At 59.7% G+C, this 27593-nt stretch overlaps 1 protein-coding gene across 1 annotated transcript in view; it reads right to left on the bottom strand.

The window, feature by feature from the left end:
* Window positions 1-27593, bottom strand: part of FARP2 (FERM, ARH/RhoGEF and pleckstrin domain protein 2) — a 73863-nt gene that overhangs the window by 8314 nt on the left and 37956 nt on the right. Inside the window, exons 10-19 of the mRNA XM_055121190.1 lie at window positions 26533-26696; window positions 26236-26304; window positions 25389-25434; window positions 18190-19204; window positions 11836-11990; window positions 9796-9885; window positions 9128-9261; window positions 8515-8596; window positions 2162-2399; window positions 882-1012 (exon numbers count right to left, since the gene is read on the bottom strand). Coding sequence (XP_054977165.1) covers window positions 882-1012; window positions 2162-2399; window positions 8515-8596; window positions 9128-9261; window positions 9796-9885; window positions 11836-11990; window positions 18190-19204; window positions 25389-25434; window positions 26236-26304; window positions 26533-26696 — 2124 coding nt within the window. The remainder of the gene's footprint in view (window positions 1-881; window positions 1013-2161; window positions 2400-8514; window positions 8597-9127; window positions 9262-9795; window positions 9886-11835; window positions 11991-18189; window positions 19205-25388; window positions 25435-26235; window positions 26305-26532; window positions 26697-27593) is intronic.

Genomic DNA, 27593 nt, shown 5'->3' with positions numbered 1-27593 from the left:
TGAGGCAACAGATTGTGATAAGAAAGTGCTTTCTTCTCATTTTTTTTTGTTTTTTTTGGGGGTACCTGAAGTGGTGCTCAGGACTTTCTCTTGGCTCTGTGCTCAGGGATCACTCCTAGCAGGGCTTGGGGACCATGTGTGGTGCTGAGGGTCACACCTGGATCAGCTTCACTCAGGGTGAGCACCTTAGACCTTGTGCTCCTATAAAATGTTTTCTGTAGGTTTTATTCGTTGCATACTAATTTGACTTATACATTTTTTAATATTGAAAAATAATAATAGAAATAAAAACAGGGGTGGGTTGGAGATATAGTACAGTGGGTAAGGCGCTTGCCTTGCACATAGCTGTCCTGGGTTCAATCCCCAACCTTCCAGATGGTCCCCAAGCTTGCAAGGAGTGATTCCTGAGTGCAGAGTCAGGAGTAACCCCTGAGCACTGCCCAGTATGGCCCCAACCCCTTCTCCCCAAAGAAACACACCAAGGGCCAGGGAGATGGTTCAAAGTGTTAGAATACCTGCTTTGCACATGGGGGGCCCAGGGTTGATCCTGTGCATGGCCTGATCCCCCAAGTACCACCAGGAGTGACCTCCCCTCAGCCCTTCAGCCCTCAGCACCAAACCCAAACCAAACCAGCCAAGCAAAAACAAAAAGCTAATGAAGCCACTCAAAACCTTTCGAAGGGGCCCAGAGAGCTACCACAGCGGGAGGGCGCTCGCCGGGCACGTGGCCCTCCCAGGCTCGACCCCTGGCACTCCACGTGGTCCCCCAAGCACTGCCAGGAGTGATTACTGAGTACAGAGCCAGGAGTAACCGCTGAGCATCGCTGGGTGTGGCACAAAAAAAAATCAAGAAAAAATGCAACTTTCTCACAGTCACTCACCCTGCCGGGGGCGACAAGGTTCTCGATGCCAACCAGGTCTCGCTGCAGCTCCATCAGCTTCTGAAGGTTCTCAAGTCGGGCAAGGCTGGGCCGGAGACTGGAGGTCATGTCCGTGATGGTCTTGAGGGCAGCTGAGCAGAAACATCCTCAGTCTGGGGCTGGACCCGCAGGGTTGGGGGCAACACCCCCAGCCCCATCCCGCCCCATCTGCCACTGCAGAGTGGAAACAGTAGCTTCATTATCTACTTTGCAGTGCCGGGGATCAAACCTGGGGCCTTAATCATGCCAAGCTGGTGCCTGACCACTGACCTACACACCTGGCCAGGAAACAATATCTTATTATTTTTTTTTTGCTTTTTGGGTCTCACCTGATGATGCTCAGGGGTTACTCCCGGCTCTGCACTCAGGAATTATTCCTGGCAGTGCTCGGGGGACCATATAGGATGCTGGGGATTGAAGCTGGGTTGGCTGAGTGCAAGGCAAACGCCCTCCCCACTGTATTGTCGTTCCAGCCCCAAAGCAACATTTTAGAAGGCAGTTTATATTCATCCTCTGAGAGTGCCTTTCTCTCTCTCTCTCTCTCTCTCTCTCTCTCTCTCTCACACACACACACACACACACACACACACAATTTGGCTGTCAGATGTCCTACAGGCGGCTGGAAATGAAGACTGATTAGTTTAAACTGCTTGTCAGCCAATACCCAGCTTAGGCAAAAGGAAAATGAATGAGTCTCTGTAAGGCAATGTGAAACGTGATGTTCCTTAGGGCAAATGATTTACTACAGCTGGAAGGCTAAATAATTTGCCCCTTCAAAGTAGCTGTAATTTTCTCCATGGATAGACAGGTAGATGCTAATGATAAGCTTTTCTTTTCTTTCTTTTTTTTTTTTTTTTTGTCACACCCAGCGGTGCTCAGGGTGGGGATCACTTCTGGCAGGCTCAGAGGACCAAATGGGATGCCGAATCCAGGAGCGAACCCGGGCTGGCTGCTCGTAAGGCCAGCACAAGCAAAGTGGTTCCTAAGCAGGAAGGAGTTGTTCCTGAGAAGGGCGCTGAGTGGGTCTGCACAGCCAGGACGGCCGATGTAGCAGGGTAACGACAGGCCCGGGCTTCCGACGGGAACAACTCCCTCTGATGCCTGGCCACCCGTCCCGAGGCCAGAACTTGGGCTGTCCACGCCCCCTGACTCTGCCAGAGTGGGGCCTCAAGGCTGCAGGCTCCTGTGCCAGCCCTGGAGTGGGGGGCGGAGGCAGTGTGACGTGAGGCCTCCTCTCTCACCCTGGCAGTCGGCAGAGTCCGGGTGCCCGGACGTGCAGCACCTGCACAGCCGGCCCAGCAGGAGGCGGTAGTGGACCAGCCGCTGGAGGGGTTTCAGCAGGAAGCTGCTGAGAGGCAAGTAGCAGACTTTCTGGAGCTCGAACTCCTTGTACACCATCTCCAGCTTCTTGAAGCGCTTGGTGGCCTTTTCCAGTTCTGTCAGGACCTCGTCGTGCCTTTGGAAGTAGCTGGTGAGCTCCTGTGGAGGCACCAAAGGCTGCCCTTTAGGTAGGAGATGCGGGCAAGCAGGCAGTCTGCCAGGATGGAGGCTTGGTGCAGACAGCAACACGGACGGGAAATCCCAATGGACAGAGGACCGGCCCAGCACGTGGCAAGCCCAAGGCTTCCTGCCTCCTGTGGCCCACCTGGCAAACCTCCCGCTTTGGACTGGGGTTTTTATATAGCTCAGCACTACCAGGCAGGCGGACCCCACAGCTGCTACCTGAGGGATGAGGCATGAGGCGGAGAGGCCTGATGGGCTCAGGTGGCAGCCGTGTGGCCCACATACCTCTCCCTTGGCCAGCAGAGGCTATGCATTCCAGAACAGAGCAGGGCGGCCTTTGACCCCTTTATTGGAGAGGTTATGACACTTCCGGCAGTTTCTAACACAAGTCAAATGTACAGATATGGCTTATCTTCTTAGACATGAACTTCAGCTGATGACTGTCAGGGCGGAAATGAGGGCAGGTGGGGCCAGATCTCTGATATATCATTTTATGACCCTAATATGCATATTGGGCTGGGGCGATAGCACAGCGGGTAGGGTGTTTGCCTTGCACACCGCTGACCGGGTTTGATTCCTCCGTCCCTCTCAGAGAGCCCGGCAAGCTAGTGAGAGTATCTCACTCACACGGTAGAGCCTGGCAAGCTACCCGTGGCGTATTCAATATGCCAAAAACAGTAACAATAAGTCTCACAATGGAGAGATTACTGGTGCCTGACTGAGCAAATTGATGAGCAACGGGATGACAGTGATACAGTGATACAGAATATGCATATTAGGGCTGGAGCGATAGCACAGCAGGTAGGGCATTTGCCTTGCATGCAGCCGACCTGGGTTCAATTCCTCTGTCCCTCTCGGAGAGCCTGGCAAGCTACTGAGAGTATCCCGCCTTCACAGCAGAGCCTGGTAAGCTACCCGTGGTGTATTCGATATGCCAAAAACAGTAACAACAAGTCTCACAATGGAGATGTTAGTGGTGCCCACTCAAGCAAATCGATGAACAATGGGACGACAGTGTACAGTGTAATATTCATTTTCAATCCTATTGGTTATCCTAAAAACTCTATTTGCAGGGGTCGGAGCGATAGCACAGAGGGTGGGGCAATTGTTTTGCCTTGCACACGGCCGACCCAGGTTCGATCCCCGGCATCTCATATGGTCCCCCAAGCACTGCCAGGAGCAATTCCTGAGTGCAAAGCCAGGAGTAACCCCTGAGCATTGCTGGGTGTGACCCAAAAAGCAAAAAAAAAAAAAAAACTCTATTTGCAGAAGGGCCTGTGAGATCATCTTATAGCCTCTTAGAAGGACATATTCAATCTCTTTGGTCATCCCATGCAATCACCCATGCTGTCATTTGCATATGTGATTTGATTATTCTAATTTATGACTTCATAGGGCATAATGACCAGTGGGCAGAAACTATTAAGGGGAGGGAGATCCAAAATGTCTATCAACCTAGTGAGGCACTGGGATGGGGGTGGAAGAAGAGAAGAGAGAGAGCACTCTGAGATCTGGAAGAAGAGAGCAGAAGGAGAGACAAGCAGGATGTCGTGAATGGAGGGCAACGTGGTGAGGAGCGGGACAGCGACTGTCTAGAACTTGAGATGCCTGCAGAGATATACCTGCAGGAGCTGTTAAATAAAGAGCTGTTAGGATCCAGAGAACTAGTACAGCGGATAACGTGCTTGTCTTGCATGCAGCTGACTCGGTGTCTATTGCACCACATGTGGCTCCCCGAACAGGGCTGGGAGTGACTCCTGAACACAGAGCCAGGAGTAATCCCTGCATGCCATGGGATATGGGCCCCAAACAAACAAAAATAAAAATTTAAAAAAATACAGAGCAGTGTTATAAAAGAGCTATGACACTGGTGACCTCTGGCATGCTCTAATCTCACATGCTGTCCACAAGGACCCAGAGCTGATTAGCACCTGCCATAACATCAGAACTTTAGTTTTTTTTTTTTTTTTTTTTTGCTTTTTGGGTCACACCCGGCGATGCACAGGGGTCACTCCTGGCTCATGCACTCAGGAATCACCCCTGGCGGTGCTCAGGGGACCATATGGGATGCTGGGATTCGAACCCGGGTCGGCCGCGTGCAAGGCAAACGCCCTACCCGCTGTGCTATCACTCCAGCCCCACTTTAGTTTATTTTAATCGTCATTACATAGGTGATTTGTGTAAAATGAGAAGTCTAATCATTTTTTTTTCTTTTTGGGTCACACCCGGCGATGCACAGGGGTTAGTTACTCCTGGCTCATGCACTCAGGAACTACTTCTGGCAGTGCTTGGGGGACCATATGGGATGCTGGGAATCGAACCCAGATCGGCCACATACAAGGCAAATGCCCTACCCTCTATTCTATTGCTCCAGCCCCTGCCTAATCAAATTTATGTATATGTATATATATTTTTTCTTTTTGGGTCACACCCGGCGATGCACAGGGGTTACTCCTGGCTCTGCACTCAGGAATTACTCCTGACAGTGCTCAGGGGACCATACGGGATGCTAGGAATCAAACCCGGGTTGGCCACGTGCAAGCAGGTAGGCAAATGCCCTACCTGCTATGCTATCGCTCTAGCCCCTGCCTAATCAAATTTATGTATATGTATATTTTGATTTAAAGTTTCTGCAGGTGCAGATGGGCAGAATTATTAGGGATGGGCAGAATTTATTTAAAACCCATGTGTGTCTGAGAAATTCCTAAAGGTATCAGAGTAGAAAAGGGAGCACTGAGTAAGCTGGATCTCCTTGGAAGGGGCTAGGAAAACTGGATTTTGGGTTCTATGGAGACTGGAGCCTAAAAACATGTTCAGAGCCCCAGTGAATCAGGAGAAAGGCAGCATGGTCCTGGGTGGAGGCAGCAGTTACCTAGTGGGTGCAGTGCTGGGGGTTTGGGAGCTTGTGTGAGGTGAACAGGGCTTCAGAGTCTGGTGAAGATGCTCTGGGGCTACCATAGCATGGCCACACAGGTAAGAAAGAGCTCTCACAGGAAGATTCCTCAACAGTGAAAACACGTCTGGTCCCATTGATGCCAACAATGTGACAACTGATTCTAACTGGGAATGTCCCCATGAAGCCAATCTGGGCTAATTAGGCACTACATTTACATAATACTTACAACATTCCCTTCACATTCTCTAGAGACAGTAAGGAAAACTTGAACTGTGAGCTTGCAGCTAACTGAAAACAAATCTAACGCTGACCATAGGGTCTCACGGAAACCATATCAGGCTTGTGACTTCAGGTAGAGGAAAAACATTACCAAGGGGTTGGCAAAGGACATCCAAAATGAACACACCTGGCACACCCTACCTAAGACTATTCTCCCTAATGATGATTCTAGGGGAATAGTTACAAGACACACTTCTAAGGAAAATGTCAAGCTAAGGGGAATGGTGTCCTGAAGGATCTGACCTTCTGAGAATTCTTTCATGAGGGAAAATGTCTATCTGTGGAGAACACTCTTTGGAAAGAAATACCCACAGAGGGATATGTTGTGCTGAGGGAAATGTGTCCATCTGAAGGGAACTCTGCAGGAAAGTCCATCTGTGGTGGAGAATACTTTCGAAAACTGCGCGGGGATATGGCAAGCTGTGAGGAAATGTCTGCCATGAGGGAAATGTCCATAAGAAGGAAACCCTGTCCTGAGAGAAATGTCCACAGAAGTAAAGATCCTGAGGGAAATTTTCATCTGTTTGAAACTTGTTTATGAAGAAAATAAACATCTGAAGGAAGTCAACTATAAAAGAAATTTTATGAGGGAAGTGCTCATCTGAGGAGAACACTGTACTATGGAAAATGTGCAACTGAGGAGAATGATGTCCTGAGTTAAATGTCCATTAGAAGGAAACACTATCCTGAGTTAAAAGTCCATAGAGGGGGGGAAAAAACTTGAGGGAAATATCAATCTGAGGGGAATCTAACCTAAAGGAGATATTCTGAAGAAAATGCTTATCTGAGTGGAAATCTGTCCCCTAAGCATATTTTGTTGTGAGTAAAATGTCCTTGGGTTTTCTTCCCTTTTGTGCATCTGAAGAAAATGCTGACATGAGTGAAACAACCATCTTAGGAGAACACTGTCCTGAGGAAACTGCCAGTCTGAGAAGAATGCTGTCCTAAGAAATATCCATCTGAATATCCATCAAATAAATATCTGAAGGAAAAACTGTTCTGCTGTTCTGAAGGAAATGTTCAAGTGAAGAGAACTCTTTTTTTTTTTTTTTTTTTTTTTTTTTTTTGCTTTTTGGGTCACACCCAGCGATGCTCAGGGGTTAGTCCTGGCTTTGCACTCAGGAATTACTCCTGGCAATGCTTGGGGGACCATATGGGATGCTGGGGATCGAACCCGGGTCGGCCGCGTGCAAGGCAAATGCCCTACCCGCTGTGCTATTGCTTTTTTTTTTTTTTTTTTTTTTGGTTTTTGGGTCACACCTGGCGATGCACAGGGGTTACTCCTGGCTCTTCACTCAGGAATTACCCCTGGCGGTGCTCAGGGGACCATATGGGATGCTGGGATTCGAACCCGGGTCGGCCGCGTGCAAGGCAAACGCCCTACCCGCTGTGCTATCGCTCCAGCCCTGTGCTATTGCTTTTGAGTGGAAATCTGTCCCATAGATCTTAGTAGAATTCTGTTCTGAGGAAAGTTTATCTAAGGGAAACACTGTCCTGAGGGAAATATCCACGGAGAGATCTAATCTTGTTTTTTTTTTTTTTTTTTTTTTTGCTTTTTGGGTCACACCCAGCAACGCACAGGGATTACTCCTGGCTCTGCACTCAGGAATTACTCCAAGCGGTGCTGAGGCGGCCATATGGGATGCCGGGGATCGAACCTGGGTCAGCCGCATGCAAGGCAAACAAACGCCCTACCAGCTGTACTATTGCTCCGGCCCAAGAGGGATTTTTTTTCTTTTTGGGTCATACCCGCACAGGGGTCACTCCTGGCTCATGCACTCAGGAATCACCCCTGGCAGTGCTCAGGGGACCATATGGGATGCTGGGAATCGAACCCGGGTCGGCCGCGTGCAAGGCAAACGCCCTACCTGCTGTGCTATCACTCCAGCCCGAGGGATCTAATCTTGAGTAAAGTTTTTATCAGAGAGAATTTTGGTACTGAGAAAAGTCCTTCTTAGGGAACTTGTGTCATGAGGAAATTTACAACTGAGGGAAACTCAGTTTTGCGGGATATGTTTATCTGAGTAGAAATCTTTCCTGTATAACCAAGTAACATTTGCTGTGACAGAAATATCCATATTATGGCTTCTCGGCTGGGAGAAAAATGTCTCTCTGAGAATAATTCTGTCTTAAGGGACTGATAATCATAGGAGAACTCTGTCCTGATGGATTTAACATGTGAAGGAAATGTTTTTCTGAGGGAATATCTATCTGAAGAGAATAGTCTACTGAGGGAAATGCCCACAGAAGAAGATGTTGCCTTGAGGGAAATGTCCATAAGAGGTGAACACATCTTTTGTTTATTTTGGGGCAATACCAGTGATGCTCAGGCTCTGCATTTAGGATTTACTCCTGGAAGTGTTTAGAGGACCATATGGAATGCAGTAGGCTGTGTGCAGTGTGCAAGGTAAGCATCCTATCCACTGGAATGTGATAAAATGCCCATCTGAATGGAAATCTGTTGTGAAGAAAAATTCATATAAGTGGATTTTGTTGTTAGGAAAATATATTTCTTCAGGATTCTCTGCCTGAGGGTAACATACGCCTGAGGAGAACACTGTTATGAGTGAAATGTGCATATAAGGGGAACTCTGTCCTTCTAGAAAGATCATCTGCAGGAAACTCTTTCCTGAGGAAAATGTCCATCATAAATTGACCTTGATCTGAGACTAATGTCCATCTAAGCAGAATTCTGCCCTGAGGGAAATGTCTACCTGAGACAGAGGGAAATGTCCCTCTGTCTGAGGAAAATGTATGAGGGGAAAGTCGAGTCTGTGGATAATACTGTTCTGAGAGAAATGTCCTGCTATGGGACATGTGATCTGAGGGCAACTTGTCCTAAGGGTAATGTATATCCTGAGATGTTATGTCTCTGTGGCCCTTACTAGTGCCTCTAGTCACTTCTGAAGTTGTTACCTTTAACTGATGCATGTTCCTGAGCAACACGTCACCAATTCGCTGATGACTCTGTGTCTCCTGGGTGTTGGAAAGTCCTTCCCTGGTACAGAAATGAATAATTAGGTTAGAAAACTCAGAGAAATTTAAGCTACCGCCTGATTGCCATGAACACAGCCAGATGACAAGGAGAGGTTTGAAAGGGATGCTCCTCAAAAACAAGGAGCAAGCAGCAAAACGAGGGGTCAGTTACTATTAATTTACTATTATTCATCTTCTTCCTAAAGAGAGAAAGAAGTGATTACTAAATTTACATTCTTCTCCAAGACTTCTATGAAATAATGGTTCTTCGGAGGCTGGAGCTACAATATAGTCCTTAAGCCTGGCCTTGCGTGACTCCAACCCAGGTTCGATTCCCAGCACTGTACAGGGGGTTCCCTGAGCCCACCAGGAGTCGTCTCTGAGTGCAGAGCCAGGAGTCAGCCCTGAACACTGCCAGGTGTGGTCAAAACAAAACAAAACAAAAAAGAAATAGTGATTCCTTTGATTCAGTTTCTGAAGCTGCAAAGTTCCTGACAGTGACAGGATGGGGCTGCAGGGTGGGGCCGTGGGGTCCAGCCGTTGCCGTTGTTACCAGAGTGCCAGCCGTTGCTCCACCTCACGCAGGAAGCCTCTGTGGAACTCGTAGATGGGGTCGATGCTGGAGAAGAGCAGTGCCATCAGCTCGGCGGGCATGACCTCCTCCTGGACCACTGCACTGCGGAACCACTGTGGGAAGAGCTTGGGATGACTGGCAGGCCTGGTCCAGGGTATGTGGCCACAGACACACAGCAGTGACCTGAGCACTGCTCCCGGGAGCAGCTTCCGGCAATGTTTCAGCCATCCTCTTGCTGACCACCCACTTTCCACAACAAAAGAGTGATTCTTGCTGAATAGCTACAAGTGGGTCCATTTTTAGTTTTCCCAGAAATTAGAAATCAGATTTCTAGATCAGTTTGATCTAGACATGCTTTCAGACAAATATCTTTAATGGTATATTTTCACAGGGATCTGGTGATAGTAAGAGCTGTCTCTCAAGAGAGAGCTTATTTTTCTCCCTTTTTTTTAAATCTTTTCAGTTTTTGTGTCATAGAGATGCTCAGAGATTACTCCTGGTCTTGTTTGGGGGAACCACATGGAATGCTGGGTATCAACCCCGGACTGGGTGCCTTAACCACCATCCTATCTCTCCAGTCCCTTAAGAGGAAGTTTCTGATTCAGATCTAAGACAGGGGAGAAAAGCAAAATAATGAAGATTCATACCACAGTGATGACTTCTAAGTCCTTCAGGTATGTTCGTTCCGTAGCAAGAATCTCCTGGGCAATGAACAAGGCTTCGTCTGCTGCCGTGCTCTGTAAGAAGAGGCAGTGACAGCACTCACCTTCGTGGCCCTGCTCACACCAGCTTGTTTCAGCACCCACTGCCTCACCCTGAATTCCTGGGAGGACACCTGAGCCCCTCGTGTCCCCACTCATGTCTCTCACGTGCGACTGGACAAAACACGGCATGTGAGTGTGTGGCGAGAATCTACACGTTCACACGTGTCTCGGCCTCACGACACAGCACTATTTCCCCTCAGCTTTCTAGAGGCGCCCTGTGGGGAGCTGGAGGTGGGCAGACTCGCATGCAGGGTGGAGGCAGGGCCCAGGGCTCAGAGTGCACAGGGGGCTCCAGCCGAGAGGCCTCGCCCCAAGGCGTGCCCCGGGGCCCACCAGCCCAGGTTTGCTGTGGCCACTCTAAAGCACTGAGGAAGCACCTCTGTGAGGCGAGCGGCAGCCCCCAGCCACTGTCCCTCTCTGCCTGGCCGCTTCCTCTCTGCCAGCTGGGGCTTCCTCAGGACCCGGGGTCGGCCACTCAGGAGTGTGTGCTGGCGTCACACACGCGCTGGAGACCCTGTCACGGCTCCTGGCCTTCATCCTCCGGGAGGGAGGCGACGCTGACGGCAGGCGGGGCTGAGCGCCGGGGGCCTCGTGCACCCCCAGTGCCCGTGGGGGCTGGGTGCGGGAGGAAGGAGCTGAGGGGACTGTGATCCCCAGGGTGGCAGCGTGCAGGGGAGGGAGGGCCCGGAGCACACTGGGGGCTCCGGCTCAGGAGCGCGCCCTGTGCTCAGAGCTCTTCACTGGGTCCCACACACCGGCCGGTCCGAGCTTTGGCCTCCGGAAGGTTCCTGCTCTTCACCTCTTCCCGGGTCACCCACCACCAGGACGCGCCAGCCCAGCCCTGTCTCTTGCAGCACCTGAGGGGCCCACCGGGTGCAGAGCGACACAGAAGCAGGGTCCTCAAGAGCGGGAGCGGCCATCTCCCCGGGGGTGCAGGGCCCCGTTCCAGGGGGCCGGGTGCTGCCACTAAGAGACGCGGGGGTGGGGCGTCATGAGGGTCAGCCCTGCCGCCTCCTGCAGTGCTCCGCCCAGCCAGCCCTCTCCCTGCGTTCACACCCAGGACGCCACAAGCCCGCGCCAGGTTCACTGGGAGAGGAAGGGAGCCGGTGACAGCTGGCACCTGGGGGACACGCGCCCGGCCGGCAGGAACCGGCTGAGCTGGGCCCCCGTGAGTTGGGGCTGGGGGCCGAGTCTGGCCAGGCATAGAGGGCCCCGCTCTGGGTCGGCCCTGCCACGCCGGCACCGTGGGGAGGACAGTGGCGGGGGGGGCGGGGCGGGGTCTCGGGGCAGGGACAGCGCCCTGGGGCACCGGCACCCAGACACGCGTGGCTATAAACCGGTGTGTGAGTCTGCTCCGACAGCGGGACCCGCCCTCACGGCTGAGAACTCGGCTCTGCCACTCGGGGTCTGGCCGTTTGTCTTCAGGGTTTCAGAATAGATTTGGAAAATGCTCCGTGCAGCGCGTCTTAGTGTCCGCTGTCCGATGCCCACCTGGGGCTGGCCCTTCGCCCCAGACCTCGACGCAGCTCCCATGACGGGGTCCTCCCGCCCGTCTCACTCTGAGCCCCAAGACTGACACAGACCAGCCTCGACCCCGCCCGGGACCCTGGGCCGTGCTGCTGTGGCTGTGAGGAGGCCTGGGCCCAGCTGCAGCCCGTCCTGACAGAGCGGGGGCCCGGCTCCCGCTGCCCGCCGCTGGGCCCTGCCAAGACCCACGCACAGACCCACCACATCACACAGGTGCCGACCCCGCCCGGGCCCCGGGCAGCCCTCCCGGCCATGCAGGGCGTGTTGAGGAGAAGAGGAGGAGGAGGAGGGCGTAAGGCCCAGGTGCTCGCGAGAGCCGCGGGCTGGGGCATGGTGCCTGCCGCCCATCCCCGCCCAGAGAGAAGGTGCCAGCAAGGCCCTGCTGGCTGCACCCACCTCGGGACTCGCCTCGTCCTCGCTGCTGTCCGTCCCGGCTCCGCCAGCGTCGCCGAGTCCTGGGCTCGGGAGGGGGGACGGGCTCTGCTCGAGGGGGCCCGGGCTCAGGGGGCCCTTCCGGCCGGAGGGAGGCCCAGGACTGTCCACAGGAAGGCCTGGAAGTGAACGGGGCAGGTGGCGTGAGGATGGGGCAGGCTCCGGGGACCCCGCGGCCCCCGTGCCCGCCGAGAGCCCAGCAAGGAGACTGAGCAGGGCAGGTCAGCCCGACTTCACAGCCCCCCGCTGGCTTCGGGGGCGCCCCGGGGCATGGCCCCCCCTCGGCAACTCTGCTCCTGCGGGGGGTAGGCAGCACAACTCCGCGAGGCCGAGCCCTGGGAATGACGCGGTCAGGGCCACGGGTCACTCCGGGGGAGCTGTGTCACATGGCCGCCTGGTGTGGGGGTCCGTCCAGCCGCTGGCACAGCCGGGCCCCCAGCCCCACTGGATAGCTCCTGAGAACCACCATGCGTGGCTCCCAGAGCCAAGCCGACGGATAGCTCAGCGCAGGGTCCACGAGAACTCGGGGGTTTCTAGAATTATCCCAAGCATGTAACAACGTCCTTCCCCCCTGAGCAGTGTGTCAGCTTGCCCAGGCAGGGGCTGGTGAGGAAACCCCGAAGACGGGGCCTCCACGCCCCACCCGTGGTGCCCTGGGCACCAGAGCCAGGAGTAGCTGAGTGGCTCCTCAATGCCCTCAGGTGTGGCCCCCAAACTCGTCCCCCAAAGTCTCAAAGGCTTATTGTGTCTATGAGACAGGAAATCAGTAACTATTAAATAACAAAATTGAAAACTACCTTTATTAAAGCAGAGCCTCACAAAGATTTTTTTAAATGTTTTTGGGCCACTCTGTGCAGTGCTCAGGGGCGACTCCTGGCTCAGGGACCACATGTGTGGCTAGAGATCAGGCCTGAGTCAGCCACGGCAGGGCAAGTGCTCTGCCCACTCCGCCACCTCTGACCCATCACAAAGGGTTAACTGCGGCTGAGAAGCTGCTTAAGTCAGAGGTGTACCCACACGGGAGGTTTAAACACCCACCTCACATCGACTGGGTCGGCTGACACCCTGCTGAGTAATGGGGGCCTCCCCGCCCGCCCCCCCCCCCCCCGCCACCTCATCCCCGACAAGTCATTTCAGAGCAGGTCCCTGGGGCCACGTCTGGTCAGCCAGCCAGCGGCAGCAGATGGGTCTGTGCGGTGTCCTGCGCCCCGGCTGAGGCACTCTATTTTCACATGACACAATCACGGCGGCGTGGGGGAGGACTCCGCAAACACCCCCGGGCAGGGGAAGCGCCAGGAGTGGTCACGGGCATTACAGCACCCGGCGGCAGGAGAGTACGAGCTAACCACGACCAGTCCATTAAGGGTCACTTGTATCACGCGTCTGGCCTGTGCGAAGCCCCCTTAACGTAACGCCCACCCCAGGCCCCGTGCAGGGTCCCGTCTAGGCTAGGCAAGTGGACTCTGGGCCCCCCAAGGGCCTCTGGGTTTGCACTCCCGGGCCCTGGAAGGTGTCTGGCACGACGGACTCCAAGGAAGGAGGAGAAGCTGCTGAGGCCCAGCCCCTCTCGAGTCTGTGCCAGCTGGGAGGGTCCGACGTCCACAGAACCGGGCCGACCAGCGTGGGGTAGCGCAGCCCCCCGTGCCTCAGGAAAGACCTGCCCACCCCACAGCACTCTCAGGGTCGGCACTGCACAGCCCCACGAGGCCAGGGGAACCCCAGCTGCCCTCACTGCAAGCCAGGCCCCTCTGGGGTCGGGGCACGGCTGCAGAGAGAGCGTGAGTGGGCCGCACGGAGCCCCGGCTGCGCCCTGGCAGCTGTGAGCGGGCCCGACCCCCAGGCACAGTTCCACACTCCCTGCCTGGCACCGGGGGGCACGGACGGCAGTCATCAGGCCTGAGGGCTCCCGGCCTTGCTCAGGGTCCTGGAACGCTGAACCTCAGTCATCGGGGGTGGGCAGAGACCCGTTCCCCAGCCAACACAGCGAAGGGCTCAGAGCTTACGGCCGTCAGGGACAGAGGTCCAGGAGAGCCCAGCACTGCCTGGGCCACAGCACGGCCAGGAGTGAGTCCAGACACGGATCTGTAGCTCCCGAGGCCTGGTGTGGCCCCAGCCAGACCAAAGGCAAACTCCGGGGCCAGCCGTTCTCCCCCTCCCGGTGGGCTGTGCTCAGCTCCAGCAGAGACGCTTCCCACTTGGGCTGAATCTGGCCTGCGGTGGCTGTCGGCTGGGCGCTGGGCCGTGTGCCAGGAGGCCCTCCCTGCATTGCCCTCTCTGCCGACCCCTGACCCCTCACAGGGTCCTCCAGCACCCCCAGGAGTGACCTCTGAGCACAGGCCAGGAGTGAGTCCTGAGCACAGCAGGGTCTTGGCCACACGCCAACTAAGCCAAGCAGGGACCGCCGGGGAGGCAGGACCACGTGTCAGCCCCTGCAAGACACTCAGCCTCGTCTGAGGGCTGCTCTGGGGCTCGGGGGCTGGAGAGCTCGCACAGCGGGCAGTGGTTTGCCCTGGGCTGACCCAGGGTTGGTCTCTGGAATCCCTGTGGTCCCCTCAGCACCGCCAGGAGCAACTCCTGAGTGCAGAGGCAGAGCCAGGATCCCCCTGAGCATCCCCGGGTGTGGGCCCCCAAAAGACAGGGGCAGAGGGTTCCCGGGACACCTGGCAGGCTAAGATGGGGGACGGGCTCCCTGGGGCCCGGTGGGCCACTGCGGGGTGAGGAGACGAGACACGCTCTGATTCTCGTGTGTGCAGGGAGGGTGCACAGCACGTGTCTGCAGACCCCAGCCGGGGCCACGGGACCCCCACGCTGCTCTCGGCAAGGGCGGGCTCCCCGCAGCTTCCGACACGCCCGCGGTCTCCCTAAGACAAGCACACAGCCTCACACGGCTCAGGGCCACGCGAGGAGCCAGTGAGACACGGAGACTCAGTCGCCACCTGAAACACTGATTTACGCAAGTCAAACCGTAAGCAGGAAGGGGAAAGGAAGCTAAAAAGCCCATCTGGAAAATCATAGCAAATAATTTCTTATTTTATTGAATAAACAATTTAAAGATTCTGAGTTAGTACAAATCTGCAAATTCATAAATGGCAATTTCAATGAAAACAGTTAATAAGTACTGAAAACAAGGCACCAGAAAGGTTTCTCAGAGCAGGCCGGCCTTGCTGTGCATCCCGCAGCCAGCACTCATGTCAGAGGGACATGTCCTGTGTCCTTCTAGCACTGGCCCCTGGCCCAGGGCCAAGGCAGCGCCAGGCAGAGGAGGGTGCCACAGCCTCAAGAACAGAAACCCAAATCTCAACTCCAACTGCCACCAAAATGCTGACACTTTTCTCTACCAACAATCCACCCTAGGGTTCATGGCTTTGCAGTGTTCTGTAAGGCACGGGCAGACCCTGAAGGCACAGAAACTGGCATCAAATGCCACAGAGCCACATGACAGAGACAGGCGCAGGGGTCACATACCGTGTGACCATATTACACGACAGATGGTACACGGGCATGTGCCATATGAACATACATAATAGACAAGTGCAGGGGCTATACTGTGTGGTCATACATAAAAAGACAGGTGCAGGGGCATGTACCATGTCATCATACATGATAAAGACATGCACGTGAGCCATGTGATCACACATGACAGGTACAAAGGCCATATGTGAACGTACATGATATGCACATGGCTATGAGGTGTGTGATCATACATGATAGGTGCAGGGGCCATGTACCATTTGATCATACATGATAGGCAGGTGAAAGGGCATGTACCATGTGACCCTACATGACAGACACATGTGCAGGGGTCACGTAGGTATAATCATACATGACAGGGACAGGCACATGAGCCAGGGGTTGTGCAATCACATATGAGAGGCACTGGGGCCACATGCCAGGTGAGCAGACATGGTGGACAGGTGCAGGGGCATGTACCGTGTCATCATACCTAAGAGTCACATGTAGTGTGTGATCACCCATGACAGGGACAGGGCAGGGCCACAAGCTGTGAGGTGGCACTACGTGAGAAGCAGCTGCAGGGGCTGTTAGCATGTGATCATGCATGACGGGCCCAGGCCACATGGAACCTGATCCAGGCTAGCATCCCCGTGGCCCTGGGAGGCCACAGCACAGCCCACGCGCTGCCCTCCCCACAGGCCCCGTCAGCCAGGGTGTGGGGTGCAGACGCACAGCGAGGAACCACCGGAGTGGGGCCCGGGGACAATGCCGGGTCCTGCTGAGCAGTGGGCGAGAGGCTGGTGCCGAGCTCCGCCCCTCGCTCGAGCCGGCCACGGGGGTCCCCCTAGCTGATCTCCCGCGAGCAGGGCCAGGGGGTCCCCCTAGCTGGTCTCCCGCGAGCAGGGCCCGAGCCCTCAGGCTGGGCAGAGTGTGGCCGGGCCTGGGCTCTCGGCCCGGGGAGACAGACGGGGGTGGGGGCAGCGCTGCCCACGTCACAGAGGTCTGAGGTGGATGGTCCCCTCGGGAGGGGGCCGCTGAGAGCAGAGCTCGACGGCACCTGTGCAGACCCCAGCTCCTGGCAAGGTCGGGGAGAACATGCAGGGCCTGGCACCAGGGGCGCGGGCATGGCAGGCTGGCCGGGCAGGGCGGGGAGTGCACTTGGGCCCTCTAGCACCATTGGGCGACCCCAGAGGAGCCGAGTGTGAGTCTGGGAGGCCCTGCGCCAGCGGCCGGGCTGCGGCCGGGCCAGGCTCTGCCTCTGTCCGGCCTCCAGACACGCAGCGGCAGACGCGGCAGCCTAGCAGGGATGTGCAGTGGCCGGAGCCTTCGCTCCTGTCTCGAGCGTCAGGGGCACAGAGGGGCCTCTCGGGCCGCGGAGACGGACGCCCGGGGCCGCGGGAGGAGAGTTGGGGCCCAGTGCCCAGAGTGAAGCACCAGTGCGCGGCCATACAGGGCGGGGGCTCGCCCAGGGCCGTAGTGCTGGAATCGGGGTGAAGGGCCATTTCTGTGCCAGCAGCTGGAGCAGCACCTGCAGGGGCCTGGGGCTCACGGCAGGACGCAGCCGCTGCCCTTCCCGGCCAGCCTGCGGACGGAGCCGGGTGGACGAGGCCAGGCCCTGCACTCTGGGAGAGAGGTGCCAGCGCCCGCCCCCGCCCCCCCTCGGCTCTGGTCTGCGGCCTGCGGGGCGTGGAGGCAGACTCGGGGGGGGGGGCCCGAGCCGTGACCTGCAGGGGGGCCGGAGCGGCTCAGGAAGCTGCCGAGATGGGGGGGGGGGTCTCGACACGCAGCCCCAGGCGGAGAGAAAGGAGAGGTTCCCAAGAGGCCCCGGCCGGAACAGGCTTCAAGCTCCGGGCGGAGCAGAGACCGTGACTGGTGCACGGCGCAACCACATACGGACACACGGACGGATGGACGCGCAACCACGGAACTCAAAGCCGGGGCCACGGGCAGACGCTTGGCACCTGGTCGGGGCTGGCGCCCTCGGGAGCGTCCGCTCTGTCCCGGCCACCCCGGCCAGGCCTCCCTTCACCTCCGTGCCTCGCAGAGCTGCCCCGTGAGGGCCTGGCTGGACCGTCCGTCACAGACCAGCCGGCCAGGAGCCCGCACCCCGGAGAGACGGCATCCGTGCCTGCGGTGCAGCGTCCCCGGCGCCTGGCTCTGCGTGTCGCTGACCAGCTGCCTGCAGGCCACTGCTGTGCCTGGCTCTGCAGCAGGAACGTGTCCAGTGAGGGCCACTGGAGTGGACGTCCAGCGCCTTCTCGAGGGCAGCTCTCGTGTCCGCTCTCCGCAGAGCCTGTCCTTGTCCGTCTTCCCCGTCGCGCCTTTGGCACTGGGTCCCACACTGCAGCCCCCGGCCTGGACGCTCCTGGACGCTCGCAGCGATGGGTGGAGGGGCCAGAGTCGTCCTCACGCCGTCTGGGCTGACCGTGCAGTGGCTGCACCAGCACGCAGGAAGGAGCCGTGCAGGTGGCTGACCGCTGCGGGCACCGCAGACGGGCACTGCCCTCAGTCGGAGGCACAGCTTTCGGCATCCTCCCAAGAGAGTTTAAATGAGAAAACGTTGACATTCAGTTGCGGGGAGGCGGGGTCAAGGCACTTTCCTCGCACGCGGCCGGCCGGGCTGGGTACCCAGCACCCGCCGTGGTCTCCCGAGCCCACCAGGAGTGATCCCTGAGTGCAGAGCCGGCCGTGGGCCCCGAGCACCGCTGGTGTGGCCCAAGTCTTCTTTTAACGTTCAAAAGGGACAGATCAACCTGGATGCTTAGAACCTCTGCCCGCGGCCCCAAACCCCTCCCTGCTCTGAGGCCGAGGAGGGGTGCTCCCGCTCCAGGGGGTGCCCCAGGGGTGGCGCTCAGTGGGGGCTGCTATGGGTCCACTCCCCCGGGGCTACGGTCGTGCCACCGCCCATCCACCCGGCAGCCAGCCTCTCGCCCATGGGCTGTGCGAAGCGGTGGCCGAGGAAGAGGCTGATGTCCAGCGGGGCCTCGGGCTCGGAGCCCCAGGACTCGGCCTCGCTGCTGCTGGGGCTCTCGGCTGCCGTGGGTGGGCAGCTGAGCTGCTCCAGCTGGTCCAGGATGTCGGAGAACTGGAAGGCAGAGCTGGACTCGGAGCGCACGGAGCAGGCGGGGAAGTTGGCCATGGAGCTGGCCTCGGACTGGCCGGCCGAGCTGGGCGTGCGCAGGGGCAGGCCGAGCGGCAGCTGGCTGAGGGAGCCGCTCGGGGACGGGCTGTTCCTGAGTGAGCCGGCGTCCGAGGCGCTGGGCAGCCCCCGCAGGAGGCCCGGGGGGCCCGAGGGGTGCGGGCCGGGCAGCTCCCCGTCCGAGTCACAGCTGTCGTCGGCGTCCAGGCGCACGGCCTCTGTGGAGTACCTGTCCGGGCTGGACCGCGCCGAGCGTGGGCAGCTGCCCGGCGCCCGGGGCTTCGGAGAGGTGCCGCTCCCGCCACCGAAGGGGAAGGCGAACGCCTCGGAGCCACCGGCAAAGAACGAGATCTCGGCCGGGTCATCGTCTATGAACTCCTCGGACACCTGCAGAGGGGCGCCTGCCAGCGCCAAGATGGGGCCGCCCCCCACGCCTGGGCGGCCACACGGGCGCGGGCACGAGCCCCGGTCACTGGCCGGCTGGGGCCCCCTGCACCCCCTCACCGCGGGGCCCCACCCCGAGGCACCTGGGCCTGGCTGTGGCTCGGGGGCCCCGGGGGGCTGGGCCCGGCCGACGTCGGGGCCGCGGGTGGCCGCTCCGCTCCTCTCTGCCGGGGGTGTCGCCGGGGGACAGCTGTGGTCCCTGAAGTCAGGCAGGCCGGCGGGGCCCCGGGGGCAGGTGGGGACGGAGAAGGGGAGGGGGGCCGCAGGCGTCCTCAAGGCCTCGGGGAGTGCCGGGCTCTGGGGGAAGGAGAGAAGAGAAACGAGCCGTGAGACAGGGCATCTGGGCTGGGGCGGCTGTCCCCGCACGCCCCCGCGGGCCTGAGCAGCGAGGGTCCCCGAGGGCCACCCGCTCCCTGGAGCCCGGCTCCATCCGGTTCAGCCTCCAGACACAGCTGCGGACCCGGGCAGGGGCAGCGGGAAGCGGGAGTGAGGAGCAGCCGCCCCAGGTGGGCCTGACAGAGCCGCTGGGCTGGGCCCAGAGCGGGGACACGCGGCTTGGCTGCTCACGCCAGACCCACACCGGGGAGCAAGGGCCGCCCAGCAGGGCACGGCAGGGAGCGGGGAGCCGCGTGTCCTGAGGCTGAGCCTGAGCCTCCGAGCACTGGGCAGGGAGCAGTGCGAGCCTGGGGGTGGCCCCGGAACAGGGCACAGGGCAACCCAGACTGCCCCCGGGGCCGGGGAAGGACGGAGCCTCCAGCCCACGGCAGCTGGCGTGTGAGAGTCGCAGAGGGGCCCTGGCCAGCTTCGGCCCAGGCATGCCCACCAGAGTCCCCAGTGCACACTGTGCCAGTGCCAGGGGCCACGAGGGGTGAGGGAGGGGAGGACTGGCAGCTCTACCGGGCGGCGAGGACCTTGGGGTGCTCTCACGGGGAGGGCCCAGGTCACAAACAGGGCTCAAGAGCAATGGGATACAAGAGAGACGGCACAGGGAAGGCACCGCACAGCCCACCTGGCTTCCACCCCGGCACCCTCGAGCGAGCCCAGAGATCAGGTGGCTGCGGTGGCTCAGGCCTGGCCGCGCCGAGGGAGGCTGTGTGTGCTCTGACAATATGACACAGGAATGGACACTGTGTGGGGCTGGAGAGACAGCTCAGCGGGGAGGGCACTTGCCTTGCATGCAGCTGACCCAGGGTGTGATCCCTAGCACCCCACATGGTCCCCTGAGCCCGCCAGGAGTGATCCCTGAGCACAGAGCCAGAAGAAACTCCTGAGCACTGCTGAGTGTGGCTCCCAAACAAAAAACAACATGAAAAGACAAAGAACACGGTGCAGAAATGAAAGTGTTGGGGCCGGAGCAGTAATACAGCGGAGAGGGCTTCTGCCTTGCATGCAGCGGCCTGGGTTCAATCCTTGGCATCCCAGATAGACCCCTGAGCACTACCAGGAGTGATTCCTGAGCACAGAGCCAGGAGTAAGCCCTGAGCACTGCTGGGTGTGACCCAACAAATAAAAAGTTACATTGCAGTAACGGAAGAATTACATGTCCTCCTGTAGTGTTGACTGACACAGGTCGCCATGTCCTGTGGTGTGGCTGACACAGGTCACCATGTCCTGTGGTGTGGCTGACACAGGTTGCTGTGTCCTGTGGTGTGACTGACACAGGTTGCCGTGTCCTGCGGTGTGGCTGACACAGGCCACCGTGTCCTGTGGTGTGGCTGACACAGGCTGCTGTGTCCTCCCATGGTCGGGGGGTGACAGGCTGCTGTGCGCCCCTGTGTGGGGCTGTCTCTGGCACACTGGGCTGGGTGCTGGTTCTGTGTGACCCGTGTGCGCCCCTCCCTTTGATGTAGTGGCATCATGCCAACACATGTGAATGTTTCCTGCGTCTCACCTTCTACACAGCACAAAACTTTCCTGCCATGTTACTAGATCCCTGCAGTCTTGAGGGTCACGGAACATCGCATTCAGTGAGCGCAGTGGGAGGATGCAGAAGGGGGGGAGGGAGGAAAGGATCAGCCAACCCGGACTGTGCCACAGCGAGCTCTGGTCCTGCCTGCACCACGGCCAGCCATGGGGCACAGCCTCCAGCCCGGTCACACCTGCCCCTATGGCCAGCGCCCGGTCACACCTGTCCCTACGGCCAGCGCCCGGTCACACCTGTCCCTACGGCCAGCGCCCGGTCACACCTGCCCCTAAGGCCAGCGCCCGGTCACACCTGTCCCTACGGCCAGCGCCCGGTCACACCTGCCCCTACGGCCAGTGACTGGTCACACCTGTCCCTACGGCCAGCGCCCGGTCACACCTACCCCTACGGCCAGCGCCCAGTCACACCTGCCCCTACGGCCAGTGACTGGTCACACCTGTCCCTATGGCCAGCACCCGGTCACACCTGTCCCTACGGCCAGCGCCCGGTCACACCTGCCCCTACGGCCAGTGCCCGGTCACACCTGCCCCTACGGCCAGTGACTGGTCACACCTACCCCTACGGCCAGCGCCCGGTCACACCTACCCCTACAGCCAGCGCCCGGTCACATCTGCCCCTAAGGCCAGTGACTGGTCACACCTGTCCCTATGGCCAGCACCCGGTCACACCTGTCCCTATGGCCAGCGCCCGGTCACATCTGCCCCTACGGCCAGCGCCCGGTCACACCTACCCCTACGGCCAGCGCCCGGTCACATCTGCCCCTAAGGCCAGTGACTGGTCACACCTGTCCCTATGGCCAGCACCCGGTCACACCTGTCCCTACGGCCAGCGCCCGGTCACACCTGCCCCTACAGCCAGCGCCCGGTCACATCTGCCCCTACAGCCAGTGACTGGTCACACCTGCCCCTACGGCCAGCGCCCAGTCACACCTGCCCCTACAGCCAGTGACTGGTCACACCTGCCCCTACGGCCAGTGACTGGTCACACCTACCCCTAAGGCCAGCGCCCGGTCACACCTGCCCGGTCACACCTGCCCCTACAGCCAGCGCCCAGTCACACCTGCCCCTACAGCCAGTGACTGGTCACACCTGCCCCTACGGCCAGTGACTGGTCACACCTACCCCTAAGGCCAGCGCCCAGTCACACCTGCCCCTACAGCCAGTGACTGGTCACACCTGCCCCTACGGCCAGTGACTGGTCACACCTGCCCCTACGGCCAGTGACTGGTCACACCTGCCCCTAAGGCCAGCGCCCGGTCACACCTGCCCCTACGGCCAGCGACTGGTCACACCTGCCCCTATGGCCAGTGACTGCTCACACCTGCCCCTACGGCCAGCGCCCGGTCACACCTACCCCTACGGCCAGCGCCCGGTCACATCTGCCCCTAAGGCCAGTGACTGGTCACACCTGTCCCTATGGCCAGCACCCGGTCACACCTGTCCCTACGGCCAGCGCCCGGTCACACCTGCTCCTACGGCCAGTGCCCGGTCACACCTGCCCCTACGGCCAGTGACTGGTCACACCTACCCCTACGGCCAGCGCCCGGTCACACCTACCCCTACGGCCAGCGCCCGGTCACATCTGCCCCTACAGCCAGTGACTGGTCACACCTGCCCCTACGGCCAGCGCCCAGTCACACCTGCCCCTAAGGCCAGTGACTGGTCACACCTGCCCCTAAGGCCATCGCCGGGTCACACCTGCCCCTACGGCCAGCGACTGGTCACACCTGCCCCTACGGCCAGTGACTGCTCACACCTGTCCCTACGGCCAGCGCCCGGTCACATCTGCCCCTAAGGCCAGTGACTGGTCACACCTGTCCCTATGGCCAGCACCCGGTCACACCTGTCCCTACGGCCAGCGCCCGGTCACACCTGCCCCTACGGCCAGCGACTGGTCACACCTGTCCCTATGGCCAGCACCCGGTCACACCTGTCCCTACGGCCAGCGCCCGGTCACACCTGCCCCTACGGCCAGTGCCCGGTCACACCTGCCCCTACGGCCAGTGACTGGTCACACCTACCCCTACGGCCAGCGCCCGGTCATACCTACCCCTACAGCCAGCGCCCGGTCACATCTGCCCCTAAGGCCAGTGACTGGTCACACCTGTCCCTATGGCCAGCACCCGGTCACACCTGTCCCTATGGCCAGCGCCCGGTCACATCTGCCCCTACGGCCAGCGCCCGGTCACACCTACCCCTACGGCCAGCGCCCGGTCACATCTGCCCCTAAGGCCAGTGACTGGTCACACCTGTCCCTATGGCCAGCACCCGGTCACACCTGTCCCTACGGCCAGCGCCCGGTCACACCTGCCCCTACGGCCAGCGCCCGGTCACATCTGCCCCTACAGCCAGTGACTGGTCACACCTGCCCCTACGGCCAGCGCCCAGTCACACCTGCCCCTACAGCCAGTGACTGGTCACACCTGCCCCTACGGCCAGTGACTGGTCACACCTACCCCTAAGGCCAGCGCCCGGTCACACCTGTCCCTACGGCCAGCGCCCGATCACACCTGCCCCTACGGCCAGTGACTAGTCACACCTGTCCCTACGGCCAGCGCCCGGTCACAACTACCCCTACGGCCAGCGCCCGGTCACATCTGCCCCTAAGGCCAGTGACTGGTCACACCTGTCCCTATGGCCAGCACCCGGTCACACCTGTCCCTACGGCCATCGCCCGGTCACACCTGCCCCTATGGCCAGTGCCCGGTCACACCTGCCCCTACGGCCAGTGACTGGTCACACCTACCCCTACGGCCAGCGCCCGGTCACACCTACCCCTACGGCCAGCGCCCGGTCACATCTGCCCCTAAGGCCAGTGACTGGTCACACTTGTCCCTATGGCCAGCACCCGGTCACACCTGTCCCTACGGCCAGCGCCCGGTCACACCTGCCCCTACGGCCAGCGCCCGGTCACATCTGCCCCTACAGCCAGTGACTGGTCACACCTGCCCCTACGGCCAGCGCCCAGTCACACCTGCCCCTACGGCCAGTGACTGGTCACACCTGCCCCTACGGCCAGTGACTGGTCACACCTGCCCCTAAGGCCAGCGCCCGGTCACACCTGCCCCTACGGCCAGCGACTGGTCACACCTGCCCCTACGGCCAGTGACTGCTCACACCTGCCCCTACGGCCAGCGCCCGGTCACACCTACCCCTACGGCCAGCGCCCGGTCACATCTGCCCCTAAGGCCAGTGACTGGTCACACCTGTCCCTATGGCCAGCACCCGGTCACACCTGTCCCTACGGCCAGCGCCCGGTCACACCTGCCCCTACGGCCAGTGCCCGGTCACACCTGCCCCTACGGCCAGTGACTGGTCACACCTACCCCTACGGCCAGTGCCCGGTCACACCTACCCCTACGGCCAGCGCCCGGTCACATCTGCCCCTACAGCCAGTGACTGGTCACACCTGCCCCTACGGCCAGCGCCCAGTCACACCTGCCCCTAAGGCCAGTGACTGGTCACACCTGCCCCTAAGGCCATCGCCCGGTCACACCTGCCCCTACGGCCAGCGACTGGTCACACCTGCCCCTACGGCCAGTGACTGCTCACACCTGTCCCTACGGCCAGCGCCCGGTCACATCTGCCCCTAAGGCCAGTGACTGGTCACACCTGTCCCTATGGCCAGCACCCGGTCACACCTGTCCCTACGGCCAGCGCCCGGTCACACCTGCCCCTACGGCCAGCGACTGGTCACACCTGCCCCTACGGCCAGTGACTGCTCACACCTGCCCCTAAGGCCAGCGCCCGGTCACACCTGCCCCTACGGCCAGCGCCCGGTCACACCTGCCCCTAGGGCCAGTGACTGGTCACACCTGCCCCTACGGCCAGCGCCCAGTCACACCTGCCCCTACGGCCAGCGCCCGGTCACACCTGTCCCTAAGGCCAGTGACTTGTCACACCTGTCCCTAAGGCCAGCGCCCGGTTGCACACAGTCACTAAGGCCAGTGCCCAGTCATGTGTGGTCACTAAGGCCAGCGCCCAGTCACGTGTGGTCACTAAGGCCAGCGCCCAGTCACGTGTGGTCACTAAGGCCAGTGCCCAGTCACGCATGGTCACTAAGGCCAGCGCCCAGTTACACACAGTCACTAAGGCCAGTGCCCAGTCACGTGTGGTCACTAAGGCCAGCGCCCAGTCACGTGTGGTCACTAAGGCCAGCGCCCAGTTACACAGTCACTAAGGCCAGTGCCCAGTCATGTGTGGTCACTAAGGCCAGCGCCCAGTCACGTGTGGTCACTAAGGCCAGCGCCCAGTCACGTGTGGTCACTAAGGCCAGCGCCCAGTTACACACAGTCACTAAGGCCAGTGCCCAGTCACGCATGGTCACTAAGGCCAGCGCCCGGTTACACACAGTCACTAAGGCCAGTGCCCAGTCACGTGTGGTCACTAAGGCCAGCGCCCGGTTACACACAGTCACTAAGGCCAGTGTGCCCTGGTTGGCCCGAGCCTGCACAGACCAGTGCCACAGTGCTCCAGGCCAGTGACGAGCCTGGCTGTGCGGACAGAGTCGCGCCCACTCATAGGATGGCCCAGCCCCCACCGGCCCCACAGGACTCACCTGCCGGGGCAGCTCCTGGACAGACAGCCGAGTCTTGCTGAGTCTCCTGTGGAGAGAACAAGGCCTGAGCCACGTGTGCTTGCCGGGACAGTGTGAGCACTGGGCAGGAGCCCCTGGAAGAACAGGCCTGACACGGAGTGAGGGCAAGTGCCCGTTGGCCAGGGTCCGCAGTTGGGCGGGGGCGGCCCTGGAGTCAGCATGCACATGGCCAGGGGGGCCTTGGCCCCTGGGCAGTTTGGGAGATGCCCCACTCGCCACCAAAGGGACAAACACGAAATGCCAAGAACTGCCCCGTGGGGTCAGGAGGGACCCTGGCCCTGTAGGAGACAGCTCCCTCCGTTGGGGGAACATTCCCGACGCAGAGGAAGATGCGTCTTCAGTTTCAGAGCTCACCACAGAGCACGACAGCATGGCTGTGTGAAACAGACGTCGAGAGCAGGGCAGGGATGGGCGGCCGGACAGGGATGTCCACACTCGGCCCCTTGGGGCGGGGGAGCCTGCAGGGGGCGGCCGTCGCCCTGAAAGCGACTGAGCCCGGCTCCTGCACAGACCAGGGCCAGGCCTGCCCCGAGCACCACTGCGTGTGGCCCCAATCCCAGGCCCCTCCAGGAGGGAAAGAGGGACTTTTAACTCACGGGAGGTTCAAAGGAGTTAAGGCCTTGAGTCTCCAAACACACTGTGGGGGCTGGAGCCATACCACAGCGGTGGGGCGTGTGCCCGCACACGTCTGACCTGACTTCAACCCCAGCCCCACCCTGTGGCCCCCTGAATCTGCCAAGAGAGCCCTGGGCATCACCAGCTATGGCCCCCAAGCCCCAGCTGTGCCCCAAACTCTCCCCCGTCTCACCGTTCGTAGGGCACTCTCTTCATCCCACCGTCTCTCACATAGTCCACCAACTGCCTCTGAGTTCGCCCGCTGCGCAAAGATTCAGAGTTTCAAAGTGAGAGTAACTCAGAGTTCTACTACTTTATAGTTAAGGACAGAGTAAGACCCGCCCATCCAAATCCGTACATTCAAGTCCTTTGTCTGCAGTGGCTGGTTTCCTGTGGCTCCTAGGAAGCCCGTTTCCCAGGGCTGCCATGTGACTAGGGCCCGTGACCCACCCCGCCCCGGACTCGAGCGTCCCAGCCGAGGGGTCCTCACCTGTATCTGAAGGAGGAGCCTCTGCCGAAGAAGGCGGCTTTCGCTCTGGGCTTGGGCTGGTCGAGCAGCCGGAAGAAGGTGTGATACTCCACACAGATCTTCCAGAAGTTCTTACACTCGTCCCTGCTCCCCATCAGGAACTCCAGCGTGTCCTGGTGAGGGCCCTGGGGAGAGACCAACGTCCAGGGAGTGACTGGGCTGTGTGCAGGGGCAGTGCAGACCCCGCCCCCCCCCCCGACGCAGGAGACGCAGGCCCTGGGTCTGTGGGCCGGGGCTCCGGCCCCTCAGGGCGGCCAGCGGACAGCACTACTGTTTCCCGGCCACTGCGGCTGAGGGCTGTGTCTCTGCCCAGGCTGTCCACACCCGTCCACGCCCGCCCACGCCCGTGCTGTTCCTGCGCCAGCCACCTGTGCGAGGGCACTCGGGCTCCAGGCTGAGCACACTCGGGCCGGGATCCCGGAGACGAGCTCCCGGGAGTGGCATTGTGCGCCCTGGGAGGTGCGTGGACACACTACCCGCATCTGCTCCTCGGTGCGACCAGGTTCCACTCAGCACTCACCGAAGCGCGCGGGGTCGCTCACTGGCCTTCCAGGCGCCCCCACCCTGAGCCAAGCGCACAGCCAGCCTTCCAACCTGCCGCTGGCCCCACCCGCAGGTCAGGCTCTGACCGGACAGTCCCTGCCGTCCTGGCGGGCCCGGGGACCACATGGATTCAGCACCACACCCAGGTTGGCCACGTGCAGGACAAATGCCCTCTCTGCCACTATCACTCTGGCCCCTAAAACCTATTTTTTCTTTCTTTTTTTTTTGTTTTTGTTTTTTGGGTCACACCCAGCGATGCACAGTGGTTACTCCTGGCTTTGCACTCAGGAATTACTCCTGGCAGTGCTTGGAGGACCATATGGGATGCCGGGGATCGAACCCGGGTCGGTCGCGTGCAAGGCAAACGCCCTACCCGCTGTGCTATCGCTCCGGCCCCAAAACCTATTTTTTCTAAACTGTATTTAAACCTCATGGTTCACAAGGTTGTCCATATACGAATGCTTCTGGGTGTTCAATGT

The sequence above is a fragment of the Sorex araneus genome, chromosome X (assembly GCF_027595985.1).
Source record: "Sorex araneus isolate mSorAra2 chromosome X, mSorAra2.pri, whole genome shotgun sequence".
Taxonomy (NCBI): Eukaryota; Metazoa; Chordata; class Mammalia; order Eulipotyphla; family Soricidae; genus Sorex; species Sorex araneus.
This window is presented reverse-complemented; position numbering and strand designations above follow the sequence as displayed.